General features: G+C 42.3%; 1 protein-coding gene across 1 annotated transcript in view; it reads left to right on the top strand.

The window, feature by feature from the left end:
• sl (small wing phospholipase C gamma 1) overlaps positions 1-24,880 on the top strand; it is a 105,356-nt gene that overhangs the window by 56,697 nt on the left and 23,779 nt on the right. The window contains exons 26-31 of the mRNA XM_089579843.1: positions 3,458-3,503; positions 5,429-5,531; positions 10,136-10,250; positions 16,770-16,928; positions 19,190-19,278; positions 21,294-21,463. Coding sequence (XP_089435969.1) covers positions 3,458-3,503; positions 5,429-5,531; positions 10,136-10,250; positions 16,770-16,928; positions 19,190-19,278; positions 21,294-21,463 — 682 coding nt within the window. The remainder of the gene's footprint in view (positions 1-3,457; positions 3,504-5,428; positions 5,532-10,135; positions 10,251-16,769; positions 16,929-19,189; positions 19,279-21,293; positions 21,464-24,880) is intronic.

Here is a 24,880-nt window from a genome sequence, read left to right as displayed (position 1 = left end):
AGCCTGCCACACCCTTGCATGCGGTGCTTCTCCTTACAGCCCTCCCACGATCGTTTTTGCTCACGGAATCACCGTGGCCTTGGGCACCTGCTCGCACCACTAGCCACGTGAAGGCGAATGTGGAGAACGTAGTGCGTGATTGGCGGTAGCCTTCTGTCTTGCAGCCTTATTTCCATGTGACACTGCTGCCATGCAGGAAAGCCACCATTGAACACACCACTTGCCATGCAGTGAAGCTATCTGAAGGCTACAGCGGTTCTCATCAGGCTTGCTTCTCTCACTTTGCTGCCGAAGGCGTTGCGGAAACCAACTGTAACTTAATTTGAATGAAATAATTTTGTTTATATTGTACCAGTAACACAATTAGGCCTCTCTCTCTCACTTATTGTAGGTGTGGCTAGTTCCAAAGCATTCTTGCAATTCATTCAGAGCAATGTATTGTTGCTTCTGTGCTACAGAAAAGGTTAGCTATTGCCATTTTTTATATATCGAATTATGGATATATCAAACTATTTCATGGTCCCCCTCAAGTTCGATATATCCAGATCCAACTGTATAGGAGAAATCCCCTAGCAAACTTTTACAGTAAACCTCCATCACTTGAATTTGTAAAATAGAAGCAGCATTTTGCAATTGCATTGATGGCGTGATGCCAGCCTCTTCCCGCGAGTCTCCCCTCTCTTAGTCTTGTTAGGCATCGTTGCCTTCGAAAATGGACTCTGATATCGCCTCACATTGCTAGCGCTCTCTGCCGTTCAAGTTTCCAGCAAGCATCAGCTGTCAGTGCCATACTTACATGGTGATTCACGTATGATTCGCTATTTTATATTTTACTTTTTTTTTTTCTAACCACAGAAGGCCTTTTAGGTTATGTGAATAAGAACTATGACAACAGCTGAGCAGCGGCCATGGGTGTGCCGCTTTTGTATTCCCTGTTGTTTTGCAATGCTTTTGAACATGCATTGTTGCATACCACTTGGTGTGACTCTACAAAAGTGAAATCTACAGAGACTACTGCATTTATGGTGAAGTGACACCAAGAGCGCTTGAACATGGCACTATGTATCAACTGCATTCGCTCACTGCTATTGTAGACATTCCTGTCATGACAGCATTTTTTATTTTTGCGAAACTTTCGCGTGGTTTAGCCGATTCTCAGGTAACACAGCACTAGCTATTAGATACTTGTTAGCTTAACCAGTTCGTTTTATCGAGGTGAACCTCTGCAACATCCTCGTTACATTAAGGTCACCAATACACGCTCTTCAGTGGGAATGGTGCTGGTGAACTAGGGAGACTTAATGCTATATTGGGGAATTCACTCCATGGAGGTTCACTACATCCAGGGTTAACTGTATTTGACATTGATAATTTTGGCATTAAAGATGACAACAGTATAAGGAAGGGGGGCAATACCATGCACAAATGGTGCAACAACGTGCTGTTTGTTTATATGTTCTATAAATTTGGCATTCTTTTTTGGGCCTTTATTAGAAAGATGCTTTGTTTCATGTTTCTTACTGACCGGTCATTCTCATAAAAGCACACCTATGTCTTTCTGAACTTAGGTATGCTTTCATGAGAATTTAGAACAGTTCACTGACTCTGGGTAGCTTTCCTAGCACAGAAGACTCATTGTAGGTGTAATCATTACACAATTATCGGCGTAAAGTAATGCTGTCATGGGTAATATGCTTTAGCCTTGTGAGAGAAGCCTGATACTATGACAGCTTAAAGGGGGAAGAGGGTCTCAGTATAGAAATTTTTATTAATGAAGCTACAATTATGAAATCTTCAGAGAACATGTATTATTGTGCGCTGATTTTTAGTATACCATTTAATTTCATGTAAAACAAGTCCTTGCACACTTATGTAATATGTTATGCAAGTTTTTTGCCAAGGACTTATACGAAATTTTGCTGAAGGGAATTTGATCAAATGCATGCGATTGGGTTTTCTTGACATCAAGGAATGCAGTAAGGGTAAAATGATCAACCTGCCTATCATGGGTATTGAGTTCTGGGGTTTTGAAGGAACAGCTTCAGAAATGGCAAGAAAAACTTTTACCCACATATGTACTGTAGAGAGCAACAGTGCTGTATACCAGTCAAGTTTTGACTAAACTGCATGGCAGCTCCAAATTTTCGATGTTTTCAATAAGAAAAATTGTGACTGGTCCAAAGCAAGAAACTGACATACCTGCAGACAAAAATAATCCCCCTTCCAGGCGTCTCAATACCAGGTGCAGCCAGCACATGGCAGTACTATGTAGTTTAACTGAACCTCATGGGGTGGGCATGATTTCTTCCTACAGTTCTTTAAGGACAATTTCTGGTGTCTTTCGAACATTTTGAGCTGATAGTCGCATCACATTCCTTAGAGTGCCCCCTCTCCACCACAACAAACCGTTTTTCAAAGTACTGCATGGATACATTCTAAAACAATGAAAACAGCCAACCAAAACCGAAACTCGGTCCATGACTAGGGACAACGCGTGACGCAGCGATCACGTTGGAAAAATTAATAGAAAAACACTCATAAATGCATTGAACGGCCGATGTAGTGGCCAAAAACAATGAGTCTTATCATAAAATGCCTGAGAAGATTTAATACACACCTCAATAGTTCGGAAGTGAAGCAGGGAGCTGGTGTGAACATGTGGGGAATGTTTGTGGCGTTGAAAATACAGTGTTGCCCATAGAAATCTGAACTGAGGCCACGACAGCGGCAAATGTTAAAATCAATTTGCACCGGAATTAAATGTTGCATGTTTGCCAAACGTGGTGGAAGTAAACAGAAATGAGAGAAAAGCCTACAGTACAAGTTTCATTAGAATATGGTAGCTTCGAAAAATTTCAGGAGCTGCCCTTTAACAGGGTCCGTGAAGGGTACTTCATCAATTCTAGGCCAAGAAGATTTGCAGTCTTGTAGTGAGGGATAATTTTTTTAACCACCATTTGAAGTATGGACGACACATGGCTCTTTATTCATCATTAGTCATTTGCAATAATTTTAAAATGAACATCACATAGTCTTTGTCATTGGTTGTTTTCTAACAAACACTGTTACCTGAATTATGATTATACGACCGCGCTTACATGCTTCCTTGTTTATTCTCTTTTCTTTTCTGTTTTTTTATGTATTTCCAAGTGCTGTTTATGCTATTTCCACAGTATTTGTTCATGTCATTGTCATAAAATTTTTTCCTTGAATAGGTCATTTCTTCTGTATGTTTGATCTTCTGTACATTTTCTTTTAGTGGCCATTGTTCTGTCATTAGTACTAATAATATTATTATTTGCAAGGCAGTTTAGAAACAGATCAAGTTACTGACCAAAGTAGTAGTTCGATTTAATGAAAAGTGTTTATGCTAATTTTTTTTTTTTTGTGAGGTTCTGTATTTCCTGAAAACAGTAAATAGGAACTGTCCGTCACTTTTGGCACTTTCACTTTTCAGATCGTCCAATGCAGCTGAATCAGGGCAGGTTCTTGCAGAATGGACGGTGCGTTTCTTTCAAGTATTTAAGTAACTTTTGAAATTGTGCTTGCTTGCTTGCATGCTTGTTTTGGTTGAGAGCACTACTGCTGTAACTGGCCTCACGTTTTTAATATCGCTTTTTTTTTTGACGCAACTTCCTACATTTGCACGTTTACAACCTTGAAAAGTAGTCTGCAATGTTAAGAATGCATTTTGCAGGTGGCTAGCATGAATTTTTCTCCACTCTGTGTCCAAGTGTAATTGGTTTTCCCATTCATCGAGATCTATGCTGTTGTGTGACATGGCTAACCTTGTGCTTTATGCAAAAAAAATTGTTGAGGGGGCAGGCATCTGCCACCTTTTTTTTTTTTTTCGCATGCCTGGTACAGCACTTTCAGCATAAGTTTGGCCATCTTTGCTGTGCCGATGTCAATGCATAGGAAAGAATTTCACACATGGTCTATTGGTAGGAATTTTAATTTTTCAGTGTTAACTCTAAATGTCCTAAACATATTAAATAATATTCAAGAATTAATGGCAGGTAGGGGCCCCTTAGATAAGGTTACAATGGATTGTATTGCCGTGTGCGATAAATTGTAAAGGAAGTGTTTATTTGGTTTCATTTTTTTAATTCATTGTACTTTATTATAAACCTCTGTATGGGGAGCTGAGGGAAAGGGTAAATAAATAAAAAAAATTGCATAGGAGCTGCATTAAAAGGTTCTTAAAAACAACTTAAAAGACACAGACGCAGACAGTAGGGACACACACAGCACTGCTTGAAAGGTGTAAAAACAGAATTCTAAAGTAAAAATATATGGCACTGAATTACATCAAAAGACAAAAGAAAATTCATCCTGGTTGAGAGAAGTTTTTGTCAAGCAATATTCCCCATAATTCTTGAGTTATTACTTTGCTTTCACTTGAACAAGATTAGGTGCAGCGGACATGATAGAAGTTAGGTGCATTTTAGTTCAATTTTCAATTATTGTGCAAAATGATGTGTGTGCCTGTAAGCTGACAAGGATGACTCAGTTTCACTTGACAGCATCCATTATCATTATGGCAGTTATCATGGCATGTTGTTAATGTTTTTTGCTAAGGCAATGGTACTGATGAAGGACATGGTTTCAGTTTTTAGAGTGGTTGTGTCATGTCTTTCAAACGAAAAGTTTTAATGTACTCAGGTAATCTAACATGATGCCATAGTGGCCATTCTGCACTTACTGCTGCATACTATTATGGAGTCGATTCGCAAAAGCTAAGACGCTGTTTGAGAGCTAAGCACACTTTAAGCACACTTTATTTACTAAGAGCACTGTGCATTCTGGAGATAATGCAGTGACTAACTTTTATTTAATCTCTGTATATTCATGAAACTATGCTGCATTGCACAGACAAGTTAAATATTCCATGGGCCATAAAAATTCAGTTGCTCTTCATCACAGGTGGGACAGATGTGTCCAACAGTCACATTTAAGTGAGGGCATGTTTGCTTTCATGACTTGCTTTTTGGTGGCACATTTTATGCTTTGGTTGCATGATCTCAGTGTGTTTCTTATTTCAACCTGTAGCGAAATTAGAGTTAAGCACCAAAATATGACAGCTTGTAACATGTTTTGTGTTTTTTTTTTTCCTTATCAATCTCAACTGTTTGATGCAAATGGCCACTACTTGCAGACGAGAGTCACTCATTTCTCTCATAGTCAAGAAACCACTATAGTCTTGACCACTGCAGTTAATTCATCTCTGCACTTACGGCAACTTAGCTCAAGGAAGGTACCTTTTTTTTTTGGTAGTGATAAGGGAATGATGCGTGGATAAGAACCATTCAAAGGCAGTTGAGTAAGCACACGGATGTGAAATAGGAGTGGGGACCAAAAATTAGCCTATTGTTGCTTGCAGTTTCTGAAAAGTCTAACACACATTCTTTTTTTCTTCTTTTTCTAGGTGTGGTTATGTCCTTCGGCCTGATTTCATGCATGATGACGGTTATGACCCCTATGACAGGACAACACTGAAGTCTGTCCATCCAATCACACTGTCGATCAAGGTGACTTAATGATATAATAATAATAATAATAATAATAATAATAATAATAATAATAATAATAATAATTTATTTAATTCAGGGATGTAATACAAGATGTGGACACACCACAGCCATAGTTGGGCTTGTGGGGTGCCATCCGGCAGTAACAGCAGCCTTTTTTCTGTCACTCTTAGTTTTTGTTGAACACTTACCGTATTGACTCACAAATAGTTCGAGCTTAGGGGTGGCATCACATAACTGACTGTGAGTTGAAAGCATCATCGGGCAACTTATTAAATATATATGGTATATATTATGACCTTATGTATTCACCAAAATGAGCTAGCACTCTAAGGGCAACATTTTGAGGAATTTTTCGCAGTGGGACTGATTTAACATTGTCCAATTTAAAATCGCATTTCCAGAAATACCACACTACAATAATTTGTTTGAAGAAGGTGTGAGCCGCTGTGGTGGCTCAGTGGTTATGGCGCTCGGCTGCTGACCCGAAAGACGCAGGCTCGATCCTGGCTATGGCAGTTGTATTTTGATAGAGGCGAAATTCTAGAGGCCCGTGTATTGTACGATGTCACTGTACGTTAAAGAAGCCCAGGTGGTCAAAATTTCCGGAGCCCCTCACTACGGCGTCCCTCATAGCCTGAGTCGCTTTGGGACGTTAAACAAACCAAACCAAACCATCAAAGGAAGGCAAACCGGAGGAGAGAAATAATTTTTTTGGATGATGAATATTGCCACGCGCCTAACGCGTGGAATAATGCCACGCGCCTAACGCGCCGCGTGGCCTCCGTGCTGAGTCGAAGACGACGACGAAGCGGCAGTGGGCTCTCGTGGCGCGCTGTGCTGTTCGGCTGTTCTGTGTCGTGGAAGCTGGCTCCATAATTAAAAGAGGGCTCCCGGTCTTGGGTTCTTCTCGACGTCTACCTTCACGGCTCCTCTGGTCGTGACAATATATAACACTCAGCCATGCTCTTGAGAATACGTTTTATCCTGTTTTTCCATATAGCAGAACAGTTAAAGAAACAACACATGCCATATCTAAGCAAAGAATATCCTAACGATTGCGCTATTAAACATTTTAATGGCAAATGGCAGTTAGGCCTTCATAGTATATAGCAAGCGTGTGACAACTCTGAGCTTCTTTGCTGAGGTTTGCCATGTGTGTAATCCAGTATAAATTGCTGTCTATATATATATATATGTTGATGGGTTGGGTATAGGAACATAGGTAATGTGGTAGCAAGAACATGAGGTGCATGCAGAACTGTGAAAAAAAAAAATCCGTTATTCAAGATCAGTTTGTGTGGATTTCTAAAGCACATTAGCTTTGTTTTCAAGGGGTCAATTTCAATTAAGTTAGTCTGGAACGAATCATACAGTTCAGTAGCATCCTGTTGAAGTTCCCGGAGTGTGCATGAAAAATTGGCATTAGTTGGGATGAGCTGGGTGTCATCTGTATATTGGTAAATCTGGTAAACACTGGAGAGGTCATTAACATAGAGATTAAATAAGATAGGGGATAAGATAGATCCCTGGGGAGCACTACTGTGTAAATTTATAATTTTGCTTTGAACAGGTCCAAGTGCCATCATTTGCGATCGCTCAGATGGATAGTTTCTTAACATCAGAAAAGGACCACAAAAGGATCACAAGACAGTTTTTCGGAGAGAATATTGTGATGTGCAGTATTAAGCACATTGTGAACATCAAGAAAAAAATCAAATGACACTTCATTTTTATCAAGATTGGAATGAAGAGGATCCAACAGCTTTTCTAATAATGTTTGGGTATCAGAAACAGCAACAGATCCATATTGATGCTGGCCATCAGTATGGATGGCTAGCATCCATATCCATCCATATTGATTGCAGATTCATATCCATATTGATTGCGATATTGATTGCAGATCCATATTGATGAATATTTGTGAAATGCATGATACAGTAGATATTGGATGATATTTGAAATATCATTCCTTTTGCCATCCTTGTAAAGCGGTATAACATGGGCTTGTTTCAGGGAGTATGGTATGCAGCCACCTTCAATCATATTATTCCTAAGTCGTTATTCCTCTACACCCATTCATTCGATGGTTGTTAATTGCTCTGTGTTTTCTCACTGTGTTACGCATATCAGCTCATTTCTGAGCCAGAAGTTGATGCCTATGACAGCCGTTCTTTTAATAACATGCCCAACATTTCTGGACAAAAGCATTTTTCAGCGAGAAAGAGTTCATGAATGCAATTTTTTCATTAATTGTAAGATTTCACTATAAAAATATATCTGCAGATCTCCCCTGGGCAGGCTTGCATTTTTTCGCTAGTAATGTTTTTGCTAGTCACAAAAACGTTCCCCATAGGTTTTCTATGAGAGTCTTAACTGCTCGATACCAGTGGGGGAAAAACTTTTGAGAAAGATTTTGTTTGCTATGCTTCGGAACAACGGTTCATTACCTTCAACATTTCCATATCAGTACCTTACAATATTCCACTACAGTCGCCGACCGATTTTTCGCACTCGGCAGGACCCGAAAAATGGTCCGAATAATCGAACATTCCAAAAAATTTATGAACTTAAAAAAAAAAATTTTTCTTCGAAAAATCGGCATTCAAAATCGTGAAAACGCCGCTCCCCATGTTCCGCCTACAAGCGATAATATTAGCCTCTACCTGAGTCACAGCCATGCTTTTGTCATGTCCACACCCTATCACGTCATGATACAAGCCAGTGCGACGCGGCTGCAATCATGCCGCGAATGAATGCACTCGCTGCGCAAAGCATAAACAGTCAGTTTGCATGGGGCAATGACTCTCGCGAAGACCGAGAGGTAACCCATGGGTAACCCACGGGAAGACGCGAGCGGAAGCGAGTGCCTCCGAATGCAGTCCCCCCTCCCCACCTCTACCGCGCTTGCTGAGCCACACTGCGAGGGGCGTCGTCCAAGCCGCGGCAGACGCTGCAGCTGTCCCACTGTACCGGTTTATTGACGGTTTAACGTCCAAAAGCGACTCAGGCTATGAGGGACGCCGCAGTCAAGGACTCCAGAAATTTCGACCACCTGGGGTTCTTTAATGTGCACTGACATCGCCTCTAGAATTTTGCCTCCATCGAAATTCAACCGCCGCGACCGGGATCGAACCTGCGTCTTTGGGGTCAGCAGCCGAACGCCATAACCACTGAGCCACTGCGGCGGCCTGTGTCCCGTTGTATACCGTTTTCAATGCGATCGCACGCACTTTGTAAGCCATCTCAATGGCAACGGAGAGCACCCCATTATCTCGAATGGCAACGATGGAGAACAAAGAGCCAAGCCTATCCAAGCCAGTCCGATTGCGCCCGCCGATTCCGTCTAAATCCAAGATGGCGCCTTTCATGGTGGTGGGGAACGGGTTGGTTGCGACAGCGATGCCCACTCGCGCCTATATTAGGCTGAAATAACGAACTTTCGGTTGAAAAACGACCTCCACATATTATTGGCATCTATTTTAGTCCGAAAGTCCGAACTTTTAGACTCCACAAAGTCCGAAATATCGGTCGTGAAAATGTACACGCTCCTTGAGGTGCGCGACGGTTCCTCAGCAATGTCTGAAATATTGCTCGTCCGAATTATTGGAGTCAGAAAAATTGGTTGGCTACTGTATTCAAAATTGTTGTCCAAGAATGTTGAACATGATGAAGACCATACGTCCTAGTTGAACATTGCGTGACCCTTTTATCTGATGGTTTAGGCATAATTGAAATTCAGCATAATAAATCCTTGGCTGAAGGGGTAAACTACAGTGGTATGTTGATGGGTTGGGTATGAATTTGATGTGAGGATGTATGTATTGTAAAAATGAGCAAGGAGGGCAACAAGGACAATGGAAACTTTTTGCTTATTTGTGACGTGTTCATTCTAAAAAAATAAAAACATTGGACATGTTTGTAGATCTACGCATGTTAATTGCAGCATGGTGCATGATAGGTGTACAGGTGATCCCGAATATATAGAATTGTTTTCATCAGACGGTTAGAACACCCCCTTAAAATCCCATGCAAAAGTATCTATCACACTAATGTTCGCGTTTATCGAATTCACTTCAGTGGAACATCTATTATATCGAAAGGCGTGCCACACCCCTGGAAGTGGTGCTTCACCTTATTGTGCTTGTGTGATTGCCCTTCGCGTGCAGAGCGGTTGGCTGTGCAACTTTGGGTGCCTGCTGACAAGGAGATTGTGGGGTGTGCTTCAGGGTAGCCTTTAGTCTCATACTCATTTTTCACACGACACTGCTGTCATGCGAGGAAGCCGGCACTCGGCACACTGCTTTATCGTGCGGTGAAGCCAACCTAGCAGACCCCAGGCTAGCGGTGACTTTCGCCTAGCTAGTGCTTTGCTCGTTGTGCTGCCGAAGTTGAAACCTACTGACCTTAATATTAATGTGAGATTATTTTATTTATGGTGTACTGGTAACAGGATTTGATCTCTTATGATAGGTGGTGGTGGCGATATATCCGGGATTGACTGTGTACTGATATTCAGTAATGTTTTACAAGGCAGCTCTATACTAACTGAATGCTTATGTTTACTTGTGCTATAATTCTTTGTTTGTCCTGATGTATTCCAGGTCATTGCGGCACGTCACCTAATGAAGTCTGGTCGAGGCATTGTCAGCCCATTTGTGGAAATAGAGATTGTTGGAGCAGACTATGACAGCTGTAGATACAAAACAGGAACAATACGTAAGATATTGAACGTTTCATTATTACTTAGAGTGTGGGATAAATTCTTCCGTGCCAGAGACTATAGGCCATGAAGCATGCTTTAGTGGAGGGCTGTGGATTGCTTTTGGCCACTAGGGACTCGTTAACATGTGCCCATTACTTAGAGTGGCGTTGTTTGGTGATGTCTGAAAGCGTTTTATAAAACAACTTATGTAATTAGTCATATTGCTTTAATTTAGCAGATTTCTTTCTAAATTTGTCTGACTAAATAGGCAAACAAAAATACCAGGTGCAGATATATTTGGTTATGTAATTGTTTTCAGAGTGGGCATGCAGAATAAATATGAACGACTTCATGATTTCTTGTTCAAGCTGTAAATACCATATCTTTGTGGCTTGGCAGGAAAAGTTGTACGTTGAGTTTAAGCATGTATTACTATGTAATGTAGCTTTGGCAAAAATATGGCTGTTCTAGTGATCTCTGTTTCACCTTACTTTGCAGTTAAATATTCTGTTTTTGGCTGTATTAGTGGCAGTTATTGGAATTTTTAGCAGGATAGTCATGTAGAATGTCACACACATTTGCTCAAAGACCTTTGGCTGCCTGGGTACTTGTTACTTTTTGTCCTGTGTCATTGCTAATATTCTGGGATGCTCACAGCATTTGGTACAACCAGAGTTCTTCAATAGTCTTAATGGTTATGAAATTCCCGCTGAAGTTTGGTTTGCAGACAAAAGCGGCTGCTAGGGGCGAAACCGCTGATCGAGGAACCGCGAGCGGTAGATTGTGCCGGCAGTTCACCATATGGTTGTGCCAATAACCTTGCTTCTGCACCTGGGTTATTGTTACATCTTTTTGTAATATCTTATGTGAAAATGAAGCAGATGTACTGTGACAGTTCCATAATCCTAGCCCACTTGGTGCTTATATCGAGAAGCAGTGCTATGGCTGATGGCTGGCTGTTTACCTGGGATTGTCTGGCTGCTGCATGGAGACTTTTCATTCTTAATGGTACATTAAAACATTGCTTAAATGTGCGGTGTAATCATTAAGCTACATCATAGAGGTGCCCGCAGCGCAGTGTGTGATAAGGCAAAGTCCATGTTAGTGGACGGCACTCACCACTAGATTTTTGCTGCACTTGTCACTTCCCTGGCTTCAGTGGACGTGACTGGAAGTTTCACAGTAAACTGCATATACTGTGGTGCATTTGTCGCTATCTGGCGTGCGATTTTAATGGAAGGTTTAATGCAAGGCTAATCCTTTGTGACTTTATCCAACGAATGCGTCAAAACGTTGCGCTGTCTGCTGCTATGCATGGCACCATAGCGGTCAACTTTTGGAAGAACAGTGCATTCGACCTTTCTCGCGATACTTGGCGCAGCTGAGGGTACTTTCATTTTTTCATCTTTTGAGCTTATAAATTGTTCGTTTCATCTGGCGTAGCTTTGCCATTTTGCCAGCAGAGTGCCACTATTTGTAAAGTGACAATGCTACAGCAAGGCTCCGCTAACTGCTCCAATCCTGATCTAGTAATGCTGTTCTGAATTGCGACGTGCTCTAGTACGCATTACAGCACAGTACTGCGGTCTTGAACATACTGATATAAAATGTTTCCGCAACTAACTTGTGTCTTCACCGTTGTACATGCTCTAAATGAACAGGTGAACATCTTGTACAGAATGGAAAATTTATTTACATATACTACTAAAAGCAAAAAAAGAAAGCCTATCTAGCAGCTCTTAGTGGGTCGACTTTTTGCCTCCACTGGCTAGGCATTTTGCGCATACAGTCGCTAAGCTGTGATATAAATCTGTGCTTAGCTCGGGTTTGCGCCACGGCTTTACATTTTGGCTGGCTAAATCCAAACAGGAATGTGTATTTCATGCTGCATCTGAAAAAATTGACACGAGACAGTTACCACTGTATAACAAAAGTTTCAGCGACAGCTGTTAAGGTATTTGTATTTCATGATATATTGAGGTAGAGAATATGAGAGAAACTTCATATCTGTATAGTTCTGGAGTGCTCTTTTTAGTTTTCTACACATACTCGCTTTTCGACTAGTTCTCCTTGGGAGGCGCTTTTCTCATCACTCGCCCTCGGATCCTTCCGCAGTAACCACCCTCCAGTTACGAATTTCTACGCTTTCCCCATACCTTCCTCCTTCCGCGGTAACCACCCTTCGGTTGGGGATTCCTCCGCTCTCACCAATCCTTCTTCCTTCCAAGGTAACCACCCTCCGGCTGGTTCCTGTGGCAACCACCTATCGGTTGTGCCTTTTCATGCTTTTGCCATGCCCTCCTCCTCCCTCGGTAACCATTCTCCATTTGGGGATTCCTCCACTCTCGCCATACCCCCCACGGTAACAGTCTTCCTCCTTCCAGGGTAACTACCCTCCGGCTGGCTGTGGCAACGCTCACTGGTTGTGCCTTTTTATGCTCTCGCCATACCCTCCTCCTTCCGCGGTAACCACCCTCTGGTCAGTTCTGTTGGTAACCATCACCCACCAGTTATGCATTCCTCTGTGGTAACCACCCTTCAAGTGGTTTCCGTGGCAACGCACCCATTGGTTACGTTGACGACTACAGCATACTACTACTACAACGCGAAACCCAGGTATGGGTGCTTAACAGCTGTCGCTAGGAAAAAAAAATGAAAGAAAGATGTCATTCCAGTTAGCGCCTTCTTTTAGCATTTAAACCTATGATGCATTGACACTTTGCAAGCTATCTGTGTTGACACCGATGCTCACCGTCATTAGCTGCTTCAGTAGCATCGTCAATGGCCGGGTAATTCGGCAATGAGTTATCTGAAGCATCTGCTGCTGTGCAGCATCTGATGCGATATGATGGCGCTTTTTTGGTGGCCAAGAACATGGATTGGTCTTGTTTAATAATCGTGGGAGCCCTTCCAGTAACCCAGGGATAGCCTAAGCCATAAGCTTGGGCAGCTCACTTTGCAGCGGCGCAGCGTTCCCATTCACTGTGAACTTGTCTGCGGAACGATCTCCATGGGATCGAGATGTCTCTCACAGACACGCACGTTTGGTCAATCAAAACAGAAGCCACCAACTTCTTTTCGGGGGATGGCTCGTCTCCACGTCTCTTTCAGTTCAGTGTCAGACGGAAAACATTTTGTCGCTTTTGCTCCTGTAGCCGGAGCAGCAGCCAATCATGCAGCAAGGTAAAGGTCGATAAGTTTCATGGCCATAAAGCGCTATTGATACAACAATGGGATTGAATTATGTGTTCTAATGGCAAATTCCACTGGTCAGTCTGGATTGGACTTGCAAGTTCCACCAGTTGTTTCAGAGCTGCTCACTTCGTTGCCGAGCACCCTCTCTTGATCCGCCGAGCAGAGGCAGATTTAGCCACAACGTCGAGGGTGCAGTGCTGTCACTTCAGGAATGGCCATGCCGAGTTAACCTTGGACATTTGTTTACATTTCTGACGGAGGCGTCACACTGAGGAATCGTGCTTCTTTTAACTTTCTTTATTTTTCAATATACCCCTAAAGTCTCTAGTCAAGGATATTACATGTAGGGCCCAGATAAACTCGGAAAGCAGTTGAAGGAGCTGTGAGACCAGTGCCAGTGATGGTGGCGAAATTAATGTTCTCTTGAAGCGTTTATTTAAAGAATGTTTCTTGAATCACCCCATAAATGTTCGAAACACCATTGGCTACATCAACGCCGCAGTGGGCGAAGCAATATGCACACATACGCAGGGCACGCACTCATTCCTGATGTTCAGCTCTGGTTGTCATTGATCGTTGGGTGTGGCGAAATGCGGTAGACTTCACAAGCTAAGTGCAAGGTACCACTAAACTGTGTTATCAGTGTCATGATTGCTGGTCATCGTTAAACAAAAATGTGCGTACAGATGCGAGGCCCAACTTCCAGAACTGGTTGTGCGTGAGAGCTTCCGGCAGGCTGCCTGCTTGAGCATGTTTGTGTTTCACTGGTCGATCAGCATTAGGTTGCCCTGTGGCAGATTTGGTCACTCTGGCATGGGTTCGGCACCTTGTTCTAAATCGACCAATGAAAATTGCCATAAGAAAGGTACATGTTGTGCTTGTCAACCTACCTAACAGCAGCTTTGTTGACTTGTACATGAAACAAGCAAGCTGTCCAGCTGTACAGTAAAAGCTCGTTAATTCGACACTGACGGGACCGCGAAAAATTGTCGAATTATCCGAATGTCGAATTATCGAATGAACACCAAAAAACAATGTTTGCCGCAACAGGATGTAACCTTTATTTGGCAAAGAAATCTGTTATCGTTGTCTGCTTTTTCGAGCGAATTTGAGCGACTACGATAGCTCTAACAGCTGCCAGGTGCTCCGCGGCACACGCACCATCAGGGATTTGTTCACAGAAGTCCTCCCGCACGGACAAGGCTTCTGCGGCTTCTTTAACCGTGCACTTCAGCATTTGGGACAACTGCTCACAATCGTCACCTTCCGACGAATCGTCGTCAGCGCCTGTCACTTCAATTATTTCATCCTCGGTCCACTGACAGGACACAAAGGCAAGGCGCGCAGGAACTGCGCGCTACCCATTCGAAAGCAGCGCGGGGAGGAGGGGAAGCCAGCGCGGCGTCGGCCGCTTATCTGTTTTTTCAGCCAACGTCCGCGGAAGGGGACGGCATCGCGCATCTTATCTTTTCTCTTTATCTTTCCTCTGATCTTTTAACTCTCCTCTATCTGCACGCGGCAGCGGTGGCAGCTCGGCTGAGCCAGTAGGCAGGCCCGTGCAATTTCTTTTCCTCCTTCTCTCAGTCGCAACAAAACAGCAACAACAAGCAGCGCAGTAAACACGCTGACAAAGCGCGCAATTACCAAAAAAGGCGCCGCCTTATGGTTAAAAAATTCAGGGGGCACTTTGACTGTCTAAAGTGGGTAGAGGCGGAAGCGTTTTGCGCACCACCTTCGCTGTTTCTGTGGCACTGGTGGCGTCACATATAACTGAGTACTAATTACTAAGTGATGACAAATCACTAATTAATGATTAATTACTGATTAATACATGAATACTAATTAACTGCTAATTAATGACGCTTAAGCTTCGCCTTTAGGAGTGGAACGCGACAGCGCGTTGTAGCGCTGCCAGGGAGTCCACGGAAGGCCACCACCCGTTCGGCGCGATGCCTTGCCCTTTGAACGCAACGCTTTTTGAGGAAAGGAAATGGCGCAGTAATTCTCTGTCATCTCGGTGGACACCTGAACCGCACCTTACAGGAAGGGAGGAAGTTGGAGTGAAAGAAGATAGATAAAGAGGAGCCGTAATGAAGAAAATGAAAGGAAATTACGCAGTAACTGTCTCACAAAATTCAGGGGAGCATTTTTTTGACCTAAAGTGTGGTCACTGATGTGTGGTTAAGATGTTAAGCTTCGCCGCTAAGAGTGGAACGCGACAGCGTCTTGCAACGCTGCCAAGGAGTCCATAGAACGCCATCGCCCATTCGGTTCTACACCTCGCTCGTCGGTAAATTGGTTTTTGATGAAAGGAAATGTATCTGCCTCTCATTTGTCGGTGGACACCTAAACCTCGCCGGAAGGGAATGGAGGAGGATGAGAGTGAGCGAAGACATCGTATTCACTAGACGCGCCATTGTTCATTCCAAACCATCGAGCTGGCATGGCGGAGTGGATAGCATGCTCGTCTCTCACGCTGAAGACCGGGGTTCGAATCCTGAGCTCGACCAATTTCTTAATCGGTTTTATTTAATTATATGGCCTGACTAGTAAAGCTAATTAGGCTAATTGGGTAATTAAGCAGTTAACTAAGCTCAGCCCCACTTACTTGGAGCATCACTATACGATCCCTTCAATTGGTTGCATGGTTACTAGCCAAAGTACAATTGGCCCCGTTTGAAATTCGCGCACTGTGACGTCACGACCGTTTCCACCAATTGAAAAGCGTGACATTTTCTGTCGACAACTTCTGCTTACAACGATGAGACATTAAAGGCTTCCGCCTTAATAACTGGGATCGTAGCAGCAAGAACACGTGGAAACGACGACACACGCCAAAACGAAGGCCGCTTCGGCCGCCGCTAACCTCATGGCTAACCTCGCTTCCCTCGCCCTCTCTCACGCTGCTGACGATGATGACCGTACAGATGGCCTATCAGCGTACTGTAGCGCCGCTCGCGGCAGTGTTTTTTTCTTTTTGCTCTCGGGGCACCGGCTTGGCGGGCGGCGGAGTGGAGTCGAATTAACTGACGCACGGCAAAATTTGTTCGAATTAACGAGAGTTTCGCCCCATAGACTCCTATGTATAATTGTAGGGACCTCGCGTGCGCGTCGAGTTATCCGATTTTCCGAATTAACGGGGGTCGAATTAACGAGCTTTCACTGTATAATGAAGCATCTTGCTTCACCAATTTTTCCCCATTCTGCCCATATTACTGTTGCCGTGAATATTTTTCCAAGCTGCTGGTAAAATTGATTGTCACTTGTATGGTAGGACACTTACACGTGTATGACACATTTAGATGTAATACTTTTTTCATTTCCTTTTTGTTTTTCAGCGGACAATGGTTTGAACCCTGTGTGGAATGAGGCATTTATGTTCGACATCTGCAATCCAAGTGTGGCACTTCTGCGTTTTGTAGTGCAAGATGAGGATATGTTTGGTGACCCCAATTTCCTCGGTCAGGTCACTTACCCAGTATGCTGCTTGAGAACAGGTAGGTCACAGTGCACTGTGGTGCCTTATTACAATGTGTAGAGGTGCAAATGGTGAGCAGGAAGCCGTATACTCCTCTAGGCTTTACTCATAACAAGTTACTGTCTTGTAACCAACATTGTTTCTAGCCACAAACACCAACTCTTGCTCGATTCAGGTTTCTTAGGTGCGTGTGTTATGTGCTTCTTGTAGTGAGCAGTGAGCGCTGTGGCTTATGACATGTGACACTTGGCTATGTATTTCTCTTCTTGAAGTAAACCACGAGAGAGGAGACCAGGGCTTACATTAAGGGGGGACATGGCTTTGAACACCAACCTTCTTATTCTTTAATGGACTGTGATGAAACATTACCTGCACGCTAGTAATGCTTTCACCCTTAAGTGCACAATATTTCAGCATTATATCTGAAGAACATTTTTTTTTCTACACGTTTTTTCCTTCCACACCTTGCTTCAGAAAGCCTGCAGACTTGACAAAATGTGGTAGAAGACTGGTTCAATGTTCACTGACAACAATCTTCGATTTTTTTTTTTTTCACAACAAAAATATTTTTGTTTTCATTCTTTGCAAAGCAGTTGGCATAGACTAAACTATGAACAAGATGCCACACCAAAAGATGTACAATTTATCAAAATGAAAAACCAAGATTGCCATCACATATCTGTGGGTGCGCCGCCGCGGTGGCTCAGTGGCTATGGTGCTCGGCTGCTGGCCCGAAAAACGCGGGTTCGATCCTGGCCGCGGCGGTTGAATTTCTTTGGAGGAGAAATTCGAGGCCCGTGTACTGTGCGATGTCAGTGCACGTTAAAGAACCCCAGGTGGTCTAAATTTTCGGAGCCCTCCACTATGGCGTCTCTCATAGCCTTAGTCGCTTTGGGACGTTAAACCCTATAAACCAACCATAAACCAACCATATCTGTGGGTGCAACAAAACAAACGGGGTCAAAATAGACGAAACAGTCTTGAAGAAATCTGCTCCAGAAGGTGAGCATCTGGTCAGAAAACCAGAATGGACCCTTGGTTCACATAACAATTTTTTTAGAGTACGGCCTGGGGGATTTCAGCAATGAAACTTGCAGAACAGCGGAGACAACCAGGCTTATGAGCAGATAGTGATTTTCAAAATATAGATTTTTTTGGTCAATTTTTGTGATTTGAAAGCCGCGCGTCCCCTTTAACTCTTTCTGCATCAGGAGGACACATGTCCCACTTGCTTCAGGTGCCGGAAAACAGAACGATGTATCTACATGTCATATTTTTGCTTGCAGAATACTAGTACTAACTATCAAAGAAGCCATTCAGAGCGTTTTTATATTTCACCAATAGGCCTCCTTGGTGTTCTGTGCGTTTTTACAAGTGTGAGTGTACTGTTCGACAAGGCCCATCTTGGCGGGGGAAGAAAAAAATATTTTTAATTTTTGAGATTTTGAGCTAAGTCAACTGCCTCGTAGTACTTCTTGAAGCAATTTTTAATACAAGTTGTCTAATATGTCCACAAGATTGAAGTAAGGATATATACCACATTTTAGGTCTTTTTACGAAGCCATTGGTGCAACCGTGTTCAGTTCTTTTCTTACAAAACCAGTAGTTTAAATGGCTTGAAAGTGATGTCATTCGATTGCTAGAGTGATTCTGAGTGCTGTTTTACCATTTGTATGCGTGTGAGACATGCATATAGCTTGCACCTTATAAAGGGTTAAAAACAAAGTATGCTGGTGTAGCTGGAAGCTCTGTCAACTATAGAATACATTTGCTTATGAGCTTACTATGATGCTTAAACTTCTGGCCAGGATAAACTTTGTATTCTTGTAACTTTTGAATTGCAAAGCCTCTGCCTCTCCATAATGCCAAATTTCCATAGGCAGAAATGAGTGGCCTGCCAGTTCTTTTTTACTTTTTGTTTATTTTTTAAAAATTTCAGCTGAACAGAAAACTTAAGATAGCCAGGACACACAGCTGTCAGTGGTGCCATGTATTGCAGGCATTTGTAATATAACTGCTTTCTCGGGTGATCTTGAGGTTGATGAATTGCTGACATAGCCTGTGTGCTAGCACCTTCCCCTTCCAGAAGTTTTTTGTGAAAGGACATTTTTTATGCAGCACTTTGTGAGCATCAATGCAATAAAGGGATTTGTTCCAAATGATTATATAACAAGGAGTTTATCATAAGTGAACTAGCAATACTGGAACTTTGGGTTCACAGTGCAGAAAGTGTGACATTCTAAATAGGAAGTTACCTTTGGTGGCTGAATGTTTCTATAGGTTACCGCAGCATTCCTCTGAAGAATGAGTACAGTGAAGAGCTTGAGCTGGCATCTCTGTTGGTGCACCTTGAGACCCATGCAACTAAGGCAAGTGTTACAGTGACAGTATTTATACGAGCACTCCTCCTGGCTGTGACTTATGTTGTCGTTGTGGCCTCAGTATGCATGTTTACTCCGAGTAAGGATCTCCTCTTCTCTTGTCCCTCCTTCTTTTGGGTGCACTTAGAATGGGAACTTCAAAGAATTGCCAAAAAGTAAATTGCATAAATTGTAGTTGAGTGTACTTCACTGCAGTGATATGGAGCCAACAGTTCTTTGCACAATTGCTACAGTTGAACATTAATTTAAATGTAAACAAACATCAAAACTGCTGATGACCATGTGGAATGCTAGTGAGCATGGTGTAGCTCGAGAAGTGAAATAAGTAATGGATTCAATGGAAGGCTGTGACGTTGTTCCAGTAAGGTAAAATAATGTTGGCTGAGCAGTTGTGAGTGAACTGTTTCAGAATTCTTTTGCATGAGCTGGATCTGAACCAAACAGAAATAATTTCCTAACTCTTTGAGCTAAACCCAAAGTAGGGCAATTGAATGTTACAAACTCATGCAGCAAAGATTGCCAGCTACACTTTTGAAAAGACATATATACTTGTTCACTTACTATGAAATGGCACTGTTGCTTTATGGTCATTTACAGAATTGGCATTCAAAGAACATTCCAGACATGTTGTTAGAAGGCCAACTTATTGAATTCAGTATAAATTTTAGCTTGCATGAATGAGGAAGTTCTTAGAAACAGGATTGCCATCATAACATTCTGTGCTCCACTAGCAGTTCACTTACTTGGATTGACAAGATTGATATGTCCTATGGAACATGAGTGTATATTTCAGGTGCTAGTAGAACTAGGACTTCTTTTACAAAAACCTGCATTTAACATCGGCTGACTGAGACTCACTGCATGGGAAAGACCTCAACCAGTTCTCTGCTTTTACCTCCACCCTATGCTAAACGAACATGCCTAACTTATATCTGCAAGTTTTTGTACTTGTTGACTGCATCTGATCTTTGCCACTCACAGCCGCATTTCTTTCCTTATATGTACTCTGTAGCTTCAACAGGAGTCTGGCTATTTGGTTTACACTCTTTGTGCTCTGCACAAGACCACTTGTTTTCTTTCGCTAGAATATCATCAGAATGCCTTGCTTCTCTGAACCATGCTGCTTGTTTTATGGCGACAGCTGTTAAGCTCCTGTTCTTTGGTTTCGCTTTATAGCTGTGGTTGTCGGCATAGCCAGTGGGTGCGTTTCCTTGGGATCCACCCTGTGGGTGGTTACCATGGATAGAGGAGGGTATGACGTGTGGAGGAATCTGTAACTGGTTGGTGGTTACCACTGGAATCATCTGGAAGGTGGTTACCATGGAAGGAGGAGGGTATGGCAAGAGTGCAAGGTGCAGTTGGTGGGTGGCTGCCACGGGAACCATCCGGACAGTAGTCACTCTGGAAGGAGGAGTGTATGGTAAGAAGGTGCAGTTGGTGGGTGGTTGCTGCAGGAGCCACCCGGAGGGTAGTCACCCTGAAAGGAAGCGGAAGCTTACTGTGGAAGAAGAAAGGGTATGGTGAGATCATTAAATGACGCACACACACACAAAAAATATAGTCCAGCGTTTGACGGACTTTTGAAGAATTTGTTGGCAAGTGCATATTTGTTATTTCCAGTACGCAAAAATATGTGTGTTATCGAGCCACTTTTGTCAATGCATATGAACGAGTGCACTTTTATTGATAGCTTCACACATTAGATGTTGTATCTCCTGTTATTGCTGCTGTTTTCTTGTGGCATAGGTGGCCAGCTTTATATATTCCACTTTCTTTGCCATAAAACCTTAGTTGTGAGCGCAGCACCGTGTCCTCTTCCCTGTGTGTTCCTTTTTTCTGCGTTCTTCGGGTACTGTTTATCCGCCATATTGAATTACCACCAGCTAGCCCAGATTGCCATTCTCGTCTAGCCCTGAAAGACGCCAAGAATTATATAGAATTTCTGTGGCATAGTAAGTTTGGGGTAGTTTTTTTTTTTTTAACAAGGTGATCTGTACCAACAGGAAGAAGATGAAGCATATGTGTGCATTCAGCGCCTGCGGGATGAGAGCCGTGAATTGGGCCGAGCTTTGGAAGAGAGCGAACGCCGAGGCGACGTGCAGCAAGCGCAAGCATTACGCCAACAGCTTACCACCACACAGGAACAACTGCGTACAAAACGTGAGGAACGCAGGTAAGGAAACATATTGGGTGACTTTTGTGCATTAGCTTGTGTAGTCATGAACAAAAATTTGTTTAATATATATATATATATATATATATGCACAGTGAGGTGAAGCAGCGCAGGAGCATAAGGAGACATGCACATCCTGCAAACTTTTTTTCATGACTGCACATTCGAACGCATTATGGCTGTTTGAATTAATTATCGGTTTTTGTTATTCCACGATTTTCACATTATAAGTTATGTTTGTCGGCAAAAGTAGACCTTACCGAACCATTTAGCTCGCAAGCCTTTAGTATTGTAGTATTGCAGACACACTGGCTACACTAGGCAGGCTGTTCCAGAAACTGTTCTCTGATCAGTGCTCTGCACACAAACGTTGGCTATTTTCGTGCCACACCATTTGAATGTAGTCACTGGTATCTAATAATCTTGGGTTCTTTTGCCAGGATCAAAGCATTTTTTTTTTCTTTAGTTCTTTCACCTACGCACAACGAGGTTTTACAAACCTTGTTCGGGTTTTTTTCCGCCTGTGGTAGTCTACTCTATAAGCATACAAAAAGCTCTTACATATAACTGTGCCATCTGGCAGGTAGCTGAGCCACCTTGCTTCCATTTTTGGTTGCATTTTTTATTTTTCTGTAATCTGCAGTTGCTGTACAAATATTATGGTGGGTCAAAAGAAGAAGAATAAAATATAAAGTGCAGAGAGAATTCCTCTTATGTGGCGTCTTCTTCGCATGGCATGCCTGCTTAAAAATATGCTTCTTATCACAATTCCACTTTGTCCGCACTTAAATACTTGACCACAGGGGCAGGTGAAAGTCATCAGATATTCTCTGTTCATAGTTTTTTGTTCCCTTAGCAGTAAGCTGTTTAATTGAAAAGCAGACACAAAACTAAAAGTTTTGGGGTTGTTTTTAAAGGGACATCTAATCTTTTGAGTATTTTTTTTTTTTTTTTAGTAAAATAGTTGGGCTCTTTACCATTACATTCATGTCTGTTTGGTATGGAGAGCTGTCTTTTTTTTGGCCAATAAACTTGTAACTTAAATGAACAAATGTGTGTTTCACATTTCAGCAATTGGATTCAAACCCTGAGAGTGGTGTCATGATTTTACATGCCATGATTAAGCCTGCCACACATGGCTACTTGATTGGGGCTTCGTTTTAGTTGTTTTCATGCTTGTGGTTTAAGTATGATTGTTCTTACATCAAATAGTCTGTCTAGTCATAATGAATACCTACCTTTGCACTATTTCTTTCCTAACAGTGCCTTTTTTTTTTCATAAAATCTGCATGTCTGATATATTTATCAACATGGACTCACTTCATACATGAGGCTTATAATATACTCTCTTTGAGACAAACCTTGCAGGACCTTGAGCTTATGAGCTTAGCTTAACAGAAGCTCTTGAAATATACAAATGTATACAAGCAAGTAATACCTGTTAGTGAACCAAGAAATGTAGTAAGCATGTATAGAGTTTGCAACAAAACTCTCAAGCACTCTGGAAAGATAATTTCACAAATACTAAAGGGAGGCTGCAGTCAACCATCTATTTTGGGTTTAGGTTTTAGGATTTTCTTATGACGGCTGCCTATTTAATTTAATTTAATTTAGTTGTAGGGCATGTGCCCTATGGTTGTTGAGGGCTTCTCACAACCCTCATACCCACGAAAAATTTTTTACTGTGCTTGAAGAGCAAAGCCTGCTTAACTATGTCTCTCTGAACCCACTTGCAGTCTACCATTATATTGTCTCAACCTCATTACCTCAGTTTATCACAACCTCACTCATTGTGTGCTTGGATAACTGCAAGCAAGTGTTTTAACTACTGTGCACAACTCAGGGAGAAGGTAAACAGTCTCTGAGGTCAGATGTTTAGGGGAGTCCTCCAAGGTGGAGTACACTTGTAATAAGGGAGTAATTACTCCCTCATTACAGTCTCTGTGGTGTTCATTGTATCATGTAATTCAGTTCAGCAGAGTTTGCCTTAAAGGACTGCTGTCCCTTTAAATATTATCTTACTGCTACCTTTTATCTTTTTTTTAACAAATTTTTTGCAAATTTTTATTGCCTTGTGAGTCTCTTTCTGTATCCTTCTTCGCTCAGGTAATCGAAACAGTTTTAGTGAAAATGAGATTAAAAGTGGTGGCTGAGCAAGGTCTACTGAAAGAAATCGGAAAATTTGTGCATCTTTGAAGCCTGTACCTGTTTGTAAGCTGCATTTCACGGGCAGAAATTTTGGGAAATTGCTGTGCTCTAAATGCCGCTCCTGGCAAGACCAAGTGGGACTGAACGGAAGTGGCTTGCCAAAATGCTTAAAGAGGGTATCCTGTGCTACATGGCTCTTAGGCACATTCAAGAAAAAGGGCAGCAGCTGCTGCCAGAGCGATGCCTTGCCCTGAACCAGGTTGAAGGAAGCAAATGGGCCAGCAGAGATAAAAGACTTAGTTTTCATTGCACAGGTCTTGACATCAGGCCGAGTGGTGCGTGTTTGTGGGTATAGCTATTTGTGCACTTTGGACTGGCGATCTCAAAGTTTCTTTGACTATGAGCTTGTGATAAACACCACCTTTGTCATAGGTGGAGCAGTTTTATTGAACACCAAAATATACACTAATGCGGGAACAAAAACAACAGTAAAAACAAAACATTACTAATTTTATTCATAAATAAATGCTGCAAAATCAGAAGGCTGCACATCAGTAGCGTTAGTGAAAAAAAAAAGCTTAAATAAGGTGTGATGTCAAAGCAGCAGTACAAACTTGTTCATTTTTCGCACAAAACTTCAGGCACCCAAAACACCTAATCATTCTGGCGCATTCATATGAGTATGGATTAATTTTATTAATGACCTCCGTCACCGTCCTCGTCATCCCCCTCCCCCTTCACCCTCCCTCACCTGGTCCACTGAAGTGGCTCCAATAAAGTTTTTACCAACCAATCAACCTCTGGAGCAGATAAACGAGTTAGCTTTCTCCTGACCATGGTATCACAGTACTCGGCCATACTTGAGTAAACACACCTGGCTGGTGTATTTACTCAGTTTTTAGCTATGAGCATTTCAGTAGAATGTCAAGATTATAACGAGTGCATGGGACTTATAAATTCTCCAAAGTTTAATCACATCAAGAGATAGAAGCTTATCTGAGATGGAAGCTGGAGTTAAAAGCAAAATAAATGCTCTTTATGCCCTGTAGCTCAGCTGGCAATTACTACTGTTTTCAAGCTAGCTTTTGCAGAAATGTTCCGTCAGTTGTGGTTTACTTAAATGTACTCAAAATTTACACTGTGATGATTGACGAGGTGGGACAGAAAAAAAAAAATTGCTCGATTGGATTTTTCTTTATTTAACCACAGTTAAAATAAAAAGGAAAGATGAGTTGTAGTTTTAGGGATAGTGCTTAATTATTTGTTTCT

Source organism: Amblyomma mixtum, chromosome 3 (assembly GCF_055824585.1).
Source record: "Amblyomma mixtum isolate Tamu chromosome 3, ASM5582458v1, whole genome shotgun sequence".
Classification (NCBI taxonomy): domain Eukaryota; kingdom Metazoa; phylum Arthropoda; class Arachnida; order Ixodida; family Ixodidae; genus Amblyomma; species Amblyomma mixtum.
The sequence above is the reverse complement of the archived record's forward strand: the minus strand, read 5'-3'. Positions and strand labels throughout refer to the sequence as shown.